The 16,036-nt window shown below is 45.7% G+C and overlaps 1 protein-coding gene across 1 annotated transcript in view; it reads left to right on the top strand.

Moving 5' to 3' along the window:
• The window catches only part of BIRC6 (baculoviral IAP repeat containing 6), a 343,022-nt gene that overhangs the window by 262,478 nt on the left and 64,508 nt on the right, over positions 1-16,036 (top strand). Inside the window, exon 66 of the mRNA XM_075924970.1 lies at positions 8,680-8,890. Within this exon, the coding sequence (XP_075781085.1) occupies positions 8,680-8,890 (211 nt within the window). The remainder of the gene's footprint in view (positions 1-8,679; positions 8,891-16,036) is intronic.

Consider the following 16,036-nt stretch of genomic DNA (forward strand, 5'->3'; position numbering starts at 1 on the left):
TCTGTGTTCCCCTTAAATTTTTCATTTTAAACACCTGACAAACTCAAATTGATCAGACTCATAGACTTTAAGGTCAGAAGGGACCATTATGATCATATAGTCTGACCCCCTGCACAGTGCAGGCCACAGAATCCCTCTTAGAATAATCCTCTCACCTATGTCTCAGATATTGAAGCCTTCAAATACTTTGAAGGCCCCAAGATGCAGAGAATCCTCCAGCTGTGATCTGTGCCCCATGCTACAGAGGAAGGCAAAAAACCTCCAGGGTCTCTGCCAATCTACCCTGGAGGAAAATTTCTTCCCGACCCCAAATATGGCGATCAGCTAAACCCTGAGCATGTGGGCAAGACTCACCAGCCAGATACCCAGAAAGTTCTCTATAGTAACTCCATTGACCTATTTCCCACTGATAATGAATGGTCAATTAGTTACCAAGATCATGTTCTCAAACCATCCCCTTATCATAGAACTGGAAGAGACATCAGAAGGTCATCAAGTCCAGCCCCCTGCTCTAGGCAGGACCAATCCCATCTAAATCAACCCGGCCAGGGCTTTGTCAAGCCGGGACTTAAACACCTCTAGGGATGGAGACTCCACTACTTCCCTAGGTAACCCATTCCAGTGCTTCACCACCCTCCTAGTGAAATAGTTTTTCCTAATATCCAACCTGGACCTCTTCCACCATAACTTGAGACCATTGCTCCCTGTTCTGCCATCTGTCACTACTGAGAACAGCCTCTCTCCATCCTCTTTGGAACCTCCCTTCAGGAAGTTGAAGGCTGCTATCATATCCCCCCTCACTCTACGCTTTTCCAGACTAAACAGACCCAACTCCCTCAGCCTCTCCTCATAAGTCATGTGCTCCAGCCCCCTAATCATTTTGGTTGCCCTCTGCTGGACCCTCTCCAATGCGTCCACATCCTTTGTAGTGGGGGGCCCAGAACTGGACACAATACTCCAGATGTGGCCTCACCAATGCCGAATAAAGGAGAATAATGACATCTCTGGATCTGCTGGCAATGCTCCTCTTAATGCAACCTAATATGCCATTAGCTTTCTTAGCTACAAGGGCACACTGTTGACTCATATCCAGCTTCTCATCCACTGTAACCCCCAGGTCCTTTTCTGCAGAACTACTACTTAGCTGGTTGGTCCCCAGCTTGTAACTATGCTTGGGATTCTTCCGTCCCAAGTGCAGAACTCTACACTTGTCCTTGTTGAACCTCATCAGATTTCTTGTGGCCCAATCCTCCAATTTGTGTAAGTCACTCTGGACCCTATCTCTGCCCTTAAGCATATCTACCTCTCCCCCCAGCTTAGTGTCATCTGCAAACTTGCTGAGGGTGCAATCCATCCCCTCATCCAGATCATTAATAAAGATGTTGAACAAAACCGGTCCTAGAACCGAACCTTGGGGCACTCCACTAGAAACCGACTGCCATCCTGACATCGAGCCATTGATCACTACCCGCTGGGCTCGGCCTTCTAGCCATCTTTCTATCCATCTTACGCTCCAGTAATAGTTCAGTATCAAATATATATTTTGTTGTCCCTTTGTACTTAAGAATGACGGTAGAATAAAGGTTCCTAATTAGATAATAGTTATGATCTAATCAACTGTATATATTTTTAATGACTCAGTGATAGTGTGTGTATGTTTATGATGTAAATAAAGGAATGGTGTAAGAAATGTTTCCTGGTAATTTTATCCCAGTTCCCCATTCTTTCATATTATTAAATTTTAAAAATATATTTATAATATCCACAGAATTTACTTAAGTCATGCAGTAACTACAGAATTTGTAAAAAATCAAGTCTGGTCACTTTTCATCTTGCAGCCTGTGAAATTTGTATTTTAAGATGGAACTTCTAATTGTCATCAAGTCAGTGGCAAAACTCCTATTGACTTTCATAGAGTGAGGATTTCATTTTAAGTGTTCAGTGAACTATCTAAAAATTGAAAGTAAACCACTTCTGACAATGGGAAAACATATTTTGCTATTAAAATCCAGAGGCTACAATATATGGATGATGCTGATTTTTAATGGAATTATTTAAGGCCCTGTTCTACAAAGCACTTGATTATGTACTAAATAAATCAGCATGCTTTGCCGAACTTTAAATTTAAAGTTGTGTTATTGCTGGATATGGTCCTTAATGTATAATTTGTTTTCATTCATGTTGCAAGATACTCATAGATAGATAAAATAACCCTAAGGCTTTCTAATATCTATTTCCTACTTGATGGAAATAATTGGATTATTTGTATTCATTAATGTGTATACAGTATATACCTCTGAAGTCTACAAAAGGGGACTTGAAGTACATTTCCTGGGGCCAATGAGATTGTTTGTAATGCTAATGGATGGAGCTATACTAATAGAATGAAAGAGGTTTTGATAACTTTTTGTCCTATATTGCAGCTGATTTGGGTATAAAGCCAATGCAGATATTTTAACTTTTTTTTTTCTGTCAGATGTACCACTTTTGGCACAAAAACAATTTATTGATTTTAACTACATGACTTGATAGAATACACAGAAACTTGTACAGGTCATCACCTTGAATATACAAGAAAAAAATCTTAAAACAAAAAATAAAAAAACATTTTAACAAAACCATTTAGGATACTTACTCTAGACTAGATATCTGCTTAAAAGAAAAATATAAGTGACATATGAGGTAAAAGATATCAGTTGTCATACCCTGAAACAATCTTTTGTGATAGATACTTATAACTAGATTAAGATTAAACTTGGAATAGTGATTATTTCAAGGCTGGGCAAAATGTGGGCCAAATCTAGCCTGCCAAGCTATTGGATCCTGCCTGTGGGAGCATCAGTCAGGTTCCCTGCCTTCCCCGCCACTGCCCAGTGCTTAGAAAAGCTGGCTGCAAGATTGCAACCCCATCTTCCACACAAACTCCCTCTCGGGTCCCATACCCTCTTCTCCACTCCAACCCCTTACCCCGAGCTCCATTCTGCAACCAATTCAATCCCAGACCCTGCACCTCCCTCCATTAATAGCATGAAAGAGTGCAGCATTTTATCATGTACCAAATTCTTCAAGTGCCCCCCATCAAAAACTAATGCCCACCCCTGGCTTATTTCCTACAAGTAACTACATAGCAACATACCAATAGTTTAAATCTTTTTTAAATGGAAAATGCTATCTTTCAAAAATGGTATGATACAATGATAAACACAAAGCAATCACCCAGAAGTTAAACTTCCTGTCCACAACAGCAATGCAGCAAAGAAAACATGCAGGCATTCAAAGGACTTAAAATTATAATTAGGGCTGTCAATGAATTGCAATTAATTTGTGTGGTTAACTAAAAAAAATTAATCACACTGTTCAATAATAGAATAACAATTGACATTTATTAAATATTTTGGATTTTTTTGTTTTCAAATGGATTGATTTCTATTAACATAGAATACCAAGTGCACAGTGCTCAGTGACGTTTTATTACAAATATTTGCACTGTAAAATGAGAAACAAAAGAAATAGTATTTTTCATCTCCCCTCATACAAGTACACTAGTGCAATCTCTTCTGTAAGATTGTGAAAGTACAATATTTTTGTTGCATGACTTCACACACACACACACAAAACAATGTACAATTTTAGAGCCTACAAATCCACTCGGTCCTACTTCTTGTTCAATTAATTGCTAAGGCACATGAGTTTCTTAACATTTATGTAAGATAATGCTGCCAGCTTATTTTCAATGTCTCCTGAAAGTGAAAATGAGCATTTGCTTGGTACTTTTGTAGTAGGCTTTCCAGGATATTTGTCAGATATGCTAAACATTTGTGTGCCCCTTAATGCTTTGGACATCATTCCAGAGGATATGCTTCCATGATGATAATGCTTGTTTAAAAAAAAAAAAAAAAAAGGAATTAAAATTATGACTGAACTTCTTGCGGGGGGGGGGGGGGGGAAGAGAACTGGTTGTCTCCTATTCAGCTTTACCTGCATTCTGTTGCAATTTAATGTTAAAGCAATCTCTGGTTCATACCCAGCACAGTTCATTTTAGGAACAATTTCACAGCAGATTTGACAAAACATAAAGGTGTGGAGCTTGTTTTCAGAAGTCTTAAAAGAGCAGCACTCAGATGTGGAAACTATAGAACCTGAACCATCAAAAAAAGAAGAAAAGAAAATCAGCTTACAGCTGATGGCATCTGACTCAGATGATGAAAATGAGTATGTCTTGGATCATTATCAAGCAGAACTTATCAACATGGATGCTTGTCCTCTGGAATGGTGGGTGAAGCATGAAGGGACATATAAATCTTCAGAACATCTAGCATTTAAATATCTTATGATGCTGGCTACAACAGTGCCATGTGAATGCCTGTTGTCGTGTTTGCGTGACATTATAAATAAGAACTGGGTAGTATTATCTCCTTCAAACTGTAACCAAACTTGTCTCTCTGAGCGATTAACTGAACAATAAGTAGGACTGAGTAGACTTGTGGGTTCTAAAGTTGTACGTTATTTTGTTTTTGCATGTGGTTATGTACAAGTATTAGAAAATATAGGATAGTCTGGAAACAAAATAATTTGGTTATATGAGAGATCTTATTTCTCTGTGTTGAACTCTGTTCCCTCCATATAAATAAAATGAAGCTGTTAGCTGGGCATTCTGCAAGGAGTCCTTGGTTTTGGAACTTCCTCCTTCAGTTCATGATCTCCTGAATTTGTCAATCATCCAGGCGGGTTTTTTCTCTCCTAAGCAGCCTAAGGTGCCTCTCAGTGGCTTACTCCTTTAACTCCTAATCTAGGCTCTTTACAAACAGCCTGAGGTGCAGGTTTCACTCTTGAGTGGCTGTGTATAGTCATAGCCAGTGTTCCCTCTAAGCTGCTTGACAGCACAGTTTCACAGATGATTAATCAGTCCCACTCAGTCAGTCAGTGCCAGCAAGGAGCCCTGAGCTTCTGGCTGGGCAGAGCTCATTAATCACCTGTGAAACTGTACTGCCAAGTACCTTAGAGGGAACACTGGCCACAGCCCTGGTCCAGTCACTCTAATCCCCAATAGCCTGGTTTGAGTATTTCCAGCAATCTTGATTGCTCCTTGCAGAGTAACCCCAATACATGTCCAGTCCCATATTCCCCTCCCCCCCCCCCCCCAAAAAAAGTCTATTCTGTACTATCCAGCCCTTTCCTGGACATTCTCAATCTGTTTTTTCAATGACCATCTAAGGGGATTGATATTCAATTGACTGCTTTATAGGAAGTTAATCAAATAATTCAGAACACTTGATTTGTTTTAATTGAAGAATAAAACATTAATTTAACTACAAGGAAATAGGTTTTAAATTAGTACAAATATAAGGTCTTAAAGTCTCAAGAAAAATACAGACAAAACACTTTCTAAACTTAACTACCTAGACTTGCTTAAGGTGAAATTCTTACCACATTCTCCCAGCAACAGATCTGGCCAAATTTAGATCAGATCTACTCCTAAAGTTCAGAGGTTGTTTCTTTTGTTCTCTTATGGAAGAGAGAGAAATGGCTAGGGAGAGAGAACTTGGATTTTTTTTTTTATTCTTACTGTAGTTCAGTCACTGCCTGAAATATATAGTTTGCAAGTGTTATCGCTTCCAGCTATGGGGATAGATACATGGGATCTTATGAAAGAGGTTTCATGCTGTTCCTAAAATGCAAATTTGTTTTGTTTCCCTCTTTGTTTCACTTATTTACAATGATACGTAAATTGAAGCAAATACCCATTCCTTTGTTTAAGACCTGCTTGACCAATCCCACAAATAGGGGCTATATAGGTTTGAACATGGGCCACCATCATCATTCAGAGCAATTTGTCCTCACATATAATGTTGCTGCACACATTGTATCATGATGATATTGACCAGAAAGTGATTAGTTTTCACTTTGTTACAGTATAAAGAATATTCTGTACAAAAATTACCACAATGTGGAGGGTGTTAATACCGGGATAATACCTAAACACAGGAGAGTTGCCTAGTGCAAAGGGTGTTCTTATAATTACACTTTCAAAAAATAGAGATTTTATTTAAAAACAGGGAAACTGTGATATTGATGGTTTTTTAAAGAAATAGGATTAAAAGCACTGTGCGCTATGAATACATTTACTGAGTATCCTGTGGTGAAATACTGCCAGAGCTAGCACACAAGATGGACTAATGTTCTGTTCCGAGATGACAATTCCTTTGTTCAGTTTACAGTGTACTGCCCAGTGTAAGCACTTACAATGAGCTTGTGCTATCCTAGTGGTTTCAAAATATGAATGGCAAACTCTAAAGTAAAATATTTGGGTAGAAATAAACCTGGCATTAAAAATGTATAGTGAGCAAACTGAGCAAAATATGGCCTAGATCAGTGTTTCTCAACCAGTGGTGCAAGTACCCTTAAGGGTACTCGAGAGAAATCTGGGGGGTACGTCAACTGAAATTTGGAGAGAACTGAATTTTTGTTTTAAAGTTTTACAGCGATTTATTTTTGTACTTTTTACACCCAAAAATGTCATGGCCCGCCTTGCTACAATTAAGTTGATTAAACTAATGTGTTGCAATAGTAGAAAATAAAAATGTATCTGAAAACTGTAGGCACTTGGGGTACTTTTTTGGGGGGGGAGGAGGGGCTGTTAGAAAGAGGATGGTTATCTCTGTGGTCATCTCTGTGTCCGTGTTTGTTTATTAATAGACTTGTTTTATTTTAATTTAAAGCAACTCAGTGCTGTATTTGAATTAAAGTGATTGTTATCCAACAGCCAGCCATATTAACTGGAGTTATTTATCTCTTTAAGACAGCAAATCTTCTGTATTATTTCCCTTAGTGGTCCAGAAGAGGGATGGACACTTCAGGGTAGAAGATATTTGGGAAATTCAGACCTGGGAGTGTGTTGGGGGTCACTTGGTTAATAGTACTGTATCAGAGATAGCAAGGTGGGGAAGGAGGAGCCGGTGCTGGTGGGGGGGAGCCTCTACAGATGGGCTGCTTCGCGGGCAGCAACTCCTCTTTGTGGCGGTCCCAGAGGGGATCCCCAGAGGGATGGGGCTGCTACCAGTTGGGCAGGCAGCACTGCTCGGTCCTGGCTGCTAGGCTCCTACTGTCTTTTAAATTGCAGAGCTGCAGTAGGGTTTGGTCCCAGCGTGAGCTGGAAATGTGCGGGGCTGCCTTCCTCAATCCAATAGTCGATAAAAGTTCTATGAACTACTCGATTTACTAAAATAACCTCAATTTAACATCCCTAGTCAGTATTCCACCGCAAAACATGACACCAACCTTAGAGGTTTTAAAGAAGAGGTTAAACACCTTTTAGTGATGGCATAATCATGTTTAACCTTGCCTCAGAGATCCACTAGATAATCTCTGGGGCTCTCTTTGGCTATGTCTAGACTACATGGCTCCATCGACGAAGCCATGTAAATTAGTTTTATTCGGCTTCATTAAAATAAACATGGCTCCTGCACTTGCCGATGATCAGCTGATCCAGCACAGTGCGGCAGTCTAGACGCGGATCTGTCAGCTGGGAAAGCCTTTGCCGACCGAGCCTGTAAACCTCGTTTCACGAGGCATAAGGGATTGGTTGGGAAAGGCTTCTCCAGCTGACAGATCCGCGTTTAGGCTGCTGCGCTGTGCAGGATCACCTGTTCATCGGCACAGCGCGGCGGCCATGTTTATTTTAATGAGGCGGGGATTATTTAAATCCCTGTTTCATTGACTATGCCGGGTAAACTAGTTTACATGGCTCCATCGACGGAGCCATGTAGTCGAGACATACCCTTTCAGACTTAATTCTATGACTTTTGATGGATGCTTGTCTCATCTTCTCCTATTCAGAGTTAAGGGACTGTTAATGAGAAATGAAATGTTGTAGTATGTCTTAGCTCCAAGGGTAAGATGTGCTAAATGAAACATTAAAGTGTTCCCGTGTGGTTCAACCTTTTACTAACGTGAGTTGTCAGTTAATTTTTATTTTTTTTGCTAGAGAAGACAAATTTTATTTTTTCATAAACTCATTCATTTGTAAATACTCTGAAGTAGAGCAATAGTTTTCCTCTGCAATGTTGTTAAAAATAGTATATCCTAGGGGCAGAGGTAATGTGTCTCAGTATTGCTCCATTTTGAGAATTTCTGTTGTGATACAAAATTCATTTGGGAAATGACATTCATTAGATATTTGAACTCATAAGTAGAAAAGAAAAAAATACGAGGTGAGATCTTTTAAAGTGTATACATTTATTTTAATTATTTGGAAGTTGTTGGTTTTTAATGAAATATTTTATTTCTACCTACCGTTGCATTTATAATTCATGCATGCACTAAAATTTACATCACATACAATGTCAGTTTTGATAAAATACACTAGTTAATGAAATCTAATGTTGGGGTAAATTTAAAACAGGTTAGCATTTTTTTTCCTGTTCATTTTGCTCCTTTAACTCTCTGTTTTGGGATTTAGCTTTGCCTACTGTGTTTTGTCACTTTTGTATTACATTGAGGTTTTTCCCCTACTTCCTCTGTGCACTCTTGCACTGACACATCTAAAAGGTTGACTCTCATTGAATGAGGAGATAAAGGGGAAGGGGGGGAATCAGATCATTCATTTCAGCCATTTAAGGTCAGATTGGAACGTGTATTATTTTTACCTGTTGTTGATCTTATAACATTTCTTTCTTGTAGTTTTGGATATGGCGAGGCATGTTCCCCTCTACAGAGCTTTGCTAGAGTTGCTGCGTGCTATTGCCTCATGCACCTCTATGGTGCCACTGTTGCTGCCTCTGTCTGGGGAAAATGGTGAAGAGGAGGAAGAGCAGTTGGAATCTCAAGCTTCTGTTGGCACTTTATTGGCTAAAATGAAGACGTGTGTGGATACCTACACCAACCGATTGAGGTACAGTGAACATTTTAATCTCCCCAACCTTACCTTAAAGTGGTTTTGGTGCATTTATGACTATACATTGTAGAAAAAAATGTAACATGCTTTTTTATGGTCCAAAGCTATAAAACAGTATGCCATTTAATTGCCTCTGCTAGGTTCTAAGGTTGCTTTCCATAACACCTTTTATGTCATTGTTCAGTTGATATTTTTTTTTACCTATTTATACCATGGTTTATAGACTACAGATTGCACCTTACTGAACTGAGACTCCCTGGTACGGCTACATTGGATCAGGATGTTTTTGGACTAGAGAGTCCTGGGGCCAGGCTCCCAGACTTCCCCTGGCCTAGCAAATTCCCTCGTTCAGGACTGGCCCTGAGGGTTGTGGACCTGGAAGGTCCAATTTATAGTCTTAGCAATTTAGTTGAGATTTAGGTTTCATCTTTATGTATTTTGTTTTACTGTGCCTTCCTCTTACCAGAAGTTAAATAATACATTTGAAATTTCCAAGTAAGTTGGCCTGCTTAGATAATTCCCTGCTTCAGTGTTAGTTACTCACCTTCCATTTTCCCTAACTTTATTCCCACTGGATTTCAAAAAGACAAACTTAACTCTCACAGATTAATGGATGCCCTGTTGCCAAGATGGTGGGAGCTGCTAGATAAGCTCACTTGCTCAAATGTGGGAGTGGTGCAGTCAAGAGGTAGAACAAATGAGGGGGCAGCACTGGCTCAGTAGCTTTTGAAAGAAAGACCCGCTTTCTTTCCCTGCTGCTTGTAGGTGGAGGATGCATTTTATCAGTGGGCTCCCCCAGAAGTTTCAGTACTGAAGGAAGCTTGTCCATAAGGATGAGATCCACAGGGAATACTGAATTGTTTACAGACTTCTTATTGTGGATTCCACTACAAATGTACATGCACCATACCATGTTCACAGGACTCGAAATGTTTGAGTAGCAATGGCCATTGGGGTCACACAGCAACCTGTGCTGCCTTGTACTCTTATGGATATGCAAATGTATATGAGGGTGTTTTATGCCATGGTTGGCATGGAGGTATGTGACACCATTTGCCAGATTTAATCTTCAGCCCATACAATGACTGAGGTTTGTGTACATCCTAGCCAGGTGCCCCTTAGACAAAAAGGTCAGTCCTGCTCCAAGTCCTAAGAGAGCTAAGGTGGCTGGAACTTGTGGGCATATGGAAAGAAACCCCATTCTGTCTCCTCTCTGGTGCATAAACTCATGGAATTTAAGACCAGTGGCACTTGAACAATGAAAGAGAAAGTACTTACCAGTTATTGAAGGTCTTCAAAATGTTGCTGCTTCAAGTGGTTGCTCATGTCCGTTCAAATCAGGTGTGCGCACCGCGTCTTCTGGAACGTTTTCCCTAGTGGTACCGATAGCGCCGGCAGGGCGCCCCCTGGAGTGGCGCCGCTATGGCAGAGCATAAGTAGCCCTGCCAGCGCTCCCCCTCCTCAGTTCCTTCTTACCTCCTGTGACAGTCGTTGGAGCGTGTCTCTCTGTTAGAGTAGTTAATTGTTCCCATTTCTCTTAGTGTTGTAGATAGTTGTAAATAGTTCAAATTAGTTAGATAGATGGCAGTTCGGAGGTGAGGAATGCCTGGGCCGCAAGGCTTTAACTCTTGCGCTGTATGTGCTAAATTCATGCCCAAGGGAGACCCTCATGATAGCTGTTTAAAGTGTTTGGGTGAGGGTCACCTAGCAGACGCCTATAAGATCTGCAGGTCGTTTAAGCTGCACACGAAGAGCGAGCGGGACTCTTGTTTGAAGCTTCTCCTCATGGAGGCGGCTTTACAGCCGGTACTGACTGGACATTCCACGGTGCACAGTGGGCCAGTGTCAACACGCGACGCGACGCTCTGTTCTGTGCACAGACTTTGATACCGACACCTCGGCACCGCTCTCACTCCCCGGTGCCGAAGAAGTCAAGGTCATCGCGGGGTAGGTCTCCGAGCCGGAAGTCCAGGTCTGGCCTACACTGTCACCTCAAATCCCCGGTGCAGGCTTCTCCGAATGCTGTGGTGCGGCGTAAAAGAGCTGGACGACCATTAAGTCCAGGTCAGCTACCCTCACATTGTCCTTCGATGCCAGACACTTTTGAGGCAGCGCAGGACCTGATTAGCCTCACTACCACCCCTCTGTCATTGGTTGAGGCGGAGAGGTCGAGGTCTTTGATGCCGGGAGCCATGTTGGCACTGGCTTCTCCTCCGTACCGGTTGGATCGGTCTGCACCAGTCACATATGCAGCGGGACCGTCCCCTGTGGGACCAGTACTGCTTGCCTCTGCCTCGGTGCCAGCCTTGACACAGGCCGCCAGGCCTCACGTGGTGCCCGACTGGCCTCGACCCCCGTCGGTGCTGGGACTTCTCCCGGAACCGGTCTTGGCTGCCCCAGTGCCGTATTACTCAGGCCTTGTGGCATTGTCAACGGCACTGTCAACGGCACCGTATTACTCAAGCCTTGTGGCACCGTCAGCGGCACTGGCACCGACCCTATTGACTGGGGTGCCACTTCAGTCTTCGGCACCAGTACAAGTGCACGCACCGGGCTCTTCAGCACCGCTGTAGGTACTGGCATCGGCCCCGTGGGCCATGCCGGTACCACCTACGCCGATAACGTCGATCTCTTCGAGGGCGACTACTACGGCTCCAGTGCCTTCTGTCCTGCCTGCTGTGGTGTCCACAGGGGCAACGATGGGGGGCTGTCTTTGGGGCAACTGGACTTGGGAGTTCCACGCCCACAACCAGCACTGCAGTCCACATGCTCTGCGTAGACGCTGCATGCGGCACAGGGACCTGTCTTCTTAGCACCGGTACGCCCTTGCCGCACGCACATGGGCAAGCCAGAATCTATGGCCAGGTTCGCCCCTCCGATGGTGGCAGAGCACTCGTCATCGGCACCACCGTGGCCTGAGTCTGACTACTCTTCAGATTCTGATGTGCGATCTTTCAGGTCAGAGTCCTTGAGAGCTTCGTCACATCGTAGATCCCGTTTCCGGCATCGGCGTGACGGTTCACGCGTGCAGCAGACTTGACCGTCTTAGCCGCATTGGCCTTTTTGGAAGCTGTGGGCATACCACCAATGGCAAGGGCCTGTGCCCCCCTCCGCGGTGTCGAGTGTCTCCGGGCACCTCCGTCGACGTCGCTGTCATGACCCCCTCCCTCGCCCCAGAGGTCTGCTACTGTCAATGCCCCTAGAGATCTGCAGACTTCGGTGCCGGACCCACTTCCACACGCACCCCCTCCATCGGGCCCTACGCTGAATCCGGTGCCGCTCCAGAAGTTGTCGTCGTACTCATCTCCTGACGAAGCTTTAGCGTATCCCGCACCGGCGATGCCGATGATGGATGCTCAGTCGCATCAGGATCTGCTCCGGCATCTGGCTTCCAACCTGGGTGACCCGGTGGAGCCAGTAGTGCAGGACATGGATCCCATGATAGACATCCTGTCCGATGTGCTGGCCCGTTTAGCTTTGCCGCTCAACAAAACTGTCGCTAAGATCACTAACGCCCTGTGGCAGACTCCGGCTTCTCTAACCCATACCTTAAAGGGAGTCGAGAGGCGCTATTATGTCCTGCAGTCGGGGCACGAGCAACTATATTCCCAGCCTGTCCTGGGTTCCCTGGTAGTCCAAGCCGCAGCCCAGAAGGAGAGACTTCCGCAGCCGGGGCCGTCCCCGAAGGCTAGAGAGCCCAAACGCCTCGACCTGACGGGGCGTAAGGTGTATGCCACTGGTGGGATACAGCTGCGCATTGCTAACCAGCAGGCAATGCTGAGCCGATACACCTATAACACATGGCAGGCAATGAATAAGTTTAAAGATAGGCTTCCCACCAAGGCATGTCAGGAGTTTGTGGCTATGACCACAGAGGGCAGGACTATCACCCGTACAGCTCTTCAGGCTTCCTTGGACGCTATTGACTCTGCAGCCCGCACCGTGGCGTCAGGTGTAGTTATGCGCCGTGGTGCCTGGCTGCAGATATCTGGAATACTTCCTGATGTCCAGACTACTATTCAGGATCTGCCTTTTGATGGCAAGGCATTATTCTCGGAGCATACGGATTCGAGGCTCCATATGCTCAAGGACACGAGGTCTACTTTCTGGTCCTTGGGGATCCACACACCAGTTCCTCAGCGACGTCAGCTTCCCTACAGACAGCAGGGGAGAACGCAGTCCCAGGTCCCCCTTGGGGATTACTGGAGACGCCATCCTCGTGCTCCCAGTGGAGGTGCGGGGGTGGCTGCAGCCCCGTCATCGGCCAGAGGTTATCATCGCTGCCCAAGAGGGGACAACCCCCGTGGGGTTGGACAGGGCCCCTCTCAACAGTTCAAGCACCAGTTTTGACGGTCCTCTAGAGCATTGCGCACCAGTTTTCCCCCCTGGTCCCCTGTTTGGTGCCAGGTTATCCCATTTTGCCTGTGCCTGGGCAGGAATCACCACCGACGCCGGGGTTCTGAGAATAGTCAGAGATGGCTATACTATACCCTTCCTGGGTTCACCCCCTTGCAACCCGCCCGCCCCATCCCTTTTCAGGGACACCTCTCACAAAGGCATTCTCTGTCAAGAGGTGTCGGCGCGCCTCCAAAAGGGAGCGGTGGAGAGGGTCCCTCCACATTTAAGGGGCAAGGGGTTTTATTCCCGGTATTTTATTGTCCCAAAACCCAAGGGCGGGGTTCGTCCCATCCTAGACCTCAGGGACCTCAACAAGACGGTGGTAAAATCCAAATTCAGAATGGTAACCCTGGCTTCTGTTATCCCGGTATTATAGTTATGATACTGGTACGCAACTCTTGATCTCAAGGACGCTTACTTCCATGTGGCAGTAAGACCCAGTCACAGGAGGCTTCTCCGCTTTATTGTATCCCGTTTTCACTTCCACTTTACGGTGCTCCCATTTGGTCTCTTGACAGCACCCAGGGTCTTCATGAAATGCATGTCGATCGTAGCAGCTTTCCTCCACAAAAAAGGGGTACACGTCTTTCCGTACCTAGATGACTAGCTGATTAATGGTCGATCCTACGAAAAAGTGGAGGCTCAGGTTTCCCTTACAAGGGGACTCTTTGTAAAACTGGGCCTCATGCTCAACAAGGGAAAGTCATTGTTGACTCCCTCTCAGCACCTCGAGTTCATGGGGGCTCTCTTGGATGCTAGGGTGGCAAGAGCATTCCTCCCCAGAAACAGATTTCTGGCCATAGTGGAGCTGGTCTCCGAGGTAACCTGGTTCCCCATTATGACCACTCGAGTCTGCTCAAGACTGCTGGGCCACATGGCAGCGTGCACATATGTGGTACGCCATGCTCAATTGAGGCTCAGACCCCTGCAGGCCTGGTTAGCAATGTCATTCGACTAGTCCAGGGGTCTCTGGGACATGGTTCTCATGGTGCCTCCAGAGGTAATCGCCTCCTTACAGTGGTAGACTCAGGAGGCTGTGGAATGCAGCGGGATTCCGTTTACTGTGCTTCCCCCCTCGATCACTCTGGTGACAGATGCCTCGGACCTGGGTTGGAGAGCGCACCTGGGGCATCGCAGGACCCAGGGCTTGTGGTCTCCTGCAGAGCGAGCCCTGCACATAAATGTCCGGGAGCTCAGGGTGGTCAGGAAAGCCTGTGAGACCTTCCTGTCAAAGCTGTCCCTCCGCTCCATCCTGGTGCGCCTGGACAACACTGCCACAGTTTTTTATCTCAACAGGCAGGGAGGAGCCTGGTCGCCTCCCCTCTGTTGCGAGGCTTTGTGCCTGTGGGACTTGTGCATAGCTCACGAAATAGCATTGCAGGCAGAGTACCTGCCGGGGTGCAAGAACTTGCAAGCCAGTGCTCTGAGCCAGTCCTTCAGAGCCCACGAATGGTCCCTCAAGGAATCGGCCCTTTGTCCAGTCTTCCACAAGTGGGGTTGTCCCCTACGAGACTTGTTTGCCTCGGCACACAACACCAAGTGCCAGAATTACTGCTCCCTGTTGGGCCTGGGGGACCACTCCAGGGGAGATGCCATGACCATACTGTGGCTGGTGGGCATCCTCTGTGCATTCCCTCCGTTTTCCCTAATTTCCAGGGTTCTGACCAGGGTCAAGACCTTCAGGTCTACGGTCATCCTGATAGCCCCTCGGTGGCCCAGGCAGTTCTGGTTCCTGATCCTGATGGATATGCTCACCAAGGAGCCTGTAACGCTCCCACCAGTTCAGGATCTCCTTACCCGACCTTGGGATGGGGGGCTCATGGTTCACCCAAATCTCAGCTCTCTCTACCTGACGGCCTGGTTTATCCGTGGCTGACCCAATCAGAAAGGGAATGTTCCCAGGAGGTGCAGATGGTGCTCCTAGGTAGCAGGAAGCCATCCATCAGGTGGTCCTATGCAGCCAAGTGGCGGTGGTTCTTGTCTTGGGCGTCCAGAAGGGGAGTACACCCATCCTGTGCACCTGTCTCGTCCATTCTGGACTACCTTTTCGAGCTCAGGTCCAGTGGGCTCTTTACCTCTTTTATCAAAGTCCATGTGGCATCACTCTCCACCTTCCATGTTGGATCGGCAGGAGTCTCTCTGTTCTTTGACCCTGTGGTCAAAAGATTCCTTAAGGGTTTGGATAAGTTATATCCCTTGGTTAGACCCTCTCTCCCCGCTTGGGACCTTAACCTTGTGTTGTCTAGACTTGTGTCACCCCCCTTTGAGCCGCTGGCCACGTGTTCTTTGAAGCACCTCTCTATGAAGGTTGTGTTCATTGTGGCCATTAAGTCGGCTCGCAGGGTCTCCGAGCTGAGGGCGCTAACTGTAAATCCGCCCTACCTAGTGTTCTTGGACAATAATGTGAGGCTCCACCCTCACCCGGCTTTTCTCCCCAAGGTGGTATCACCATTCCATCTGTCCCAAGAAATTTACCTTCCGATTTTCTTTCCAAAGCCCCATGCCTCTCCTAGAGAGCAAGTGCTCCATTCCCTAGATGCTAGGCTGGCGTTAGCCTTTTATGTTGATAGAACGAAACCCTTTCGTAAGTCCACACAACTGTTCGTTGCTTTTGCTGACAGAATGAAAGCGTTCCCTATCTCGACCCAGAGGTTGTCCAATTGGGTCGTGGGGTGTATCAGGGAGTGTTATGTCCTGGCCGGGAAGGTCCCACCCCGGGTTTCAGCACATTCCACCAGGGCACAG

The sequence above is a fragment of the Pelodiscus sinensis genome, chromosome 3, assembly GCF_049634645.1.
Source record: "Pelodiscus sinensis isolate JC-2024 chromosome 3, ASM4963464v1, whole genome shotgun sequence".
Taxonomy (NCBI): Eukaryota; Metazoa; Chordata; order Testudines; family Trionychidae; genus Pelodiscus; species Pelodiscus sinensis.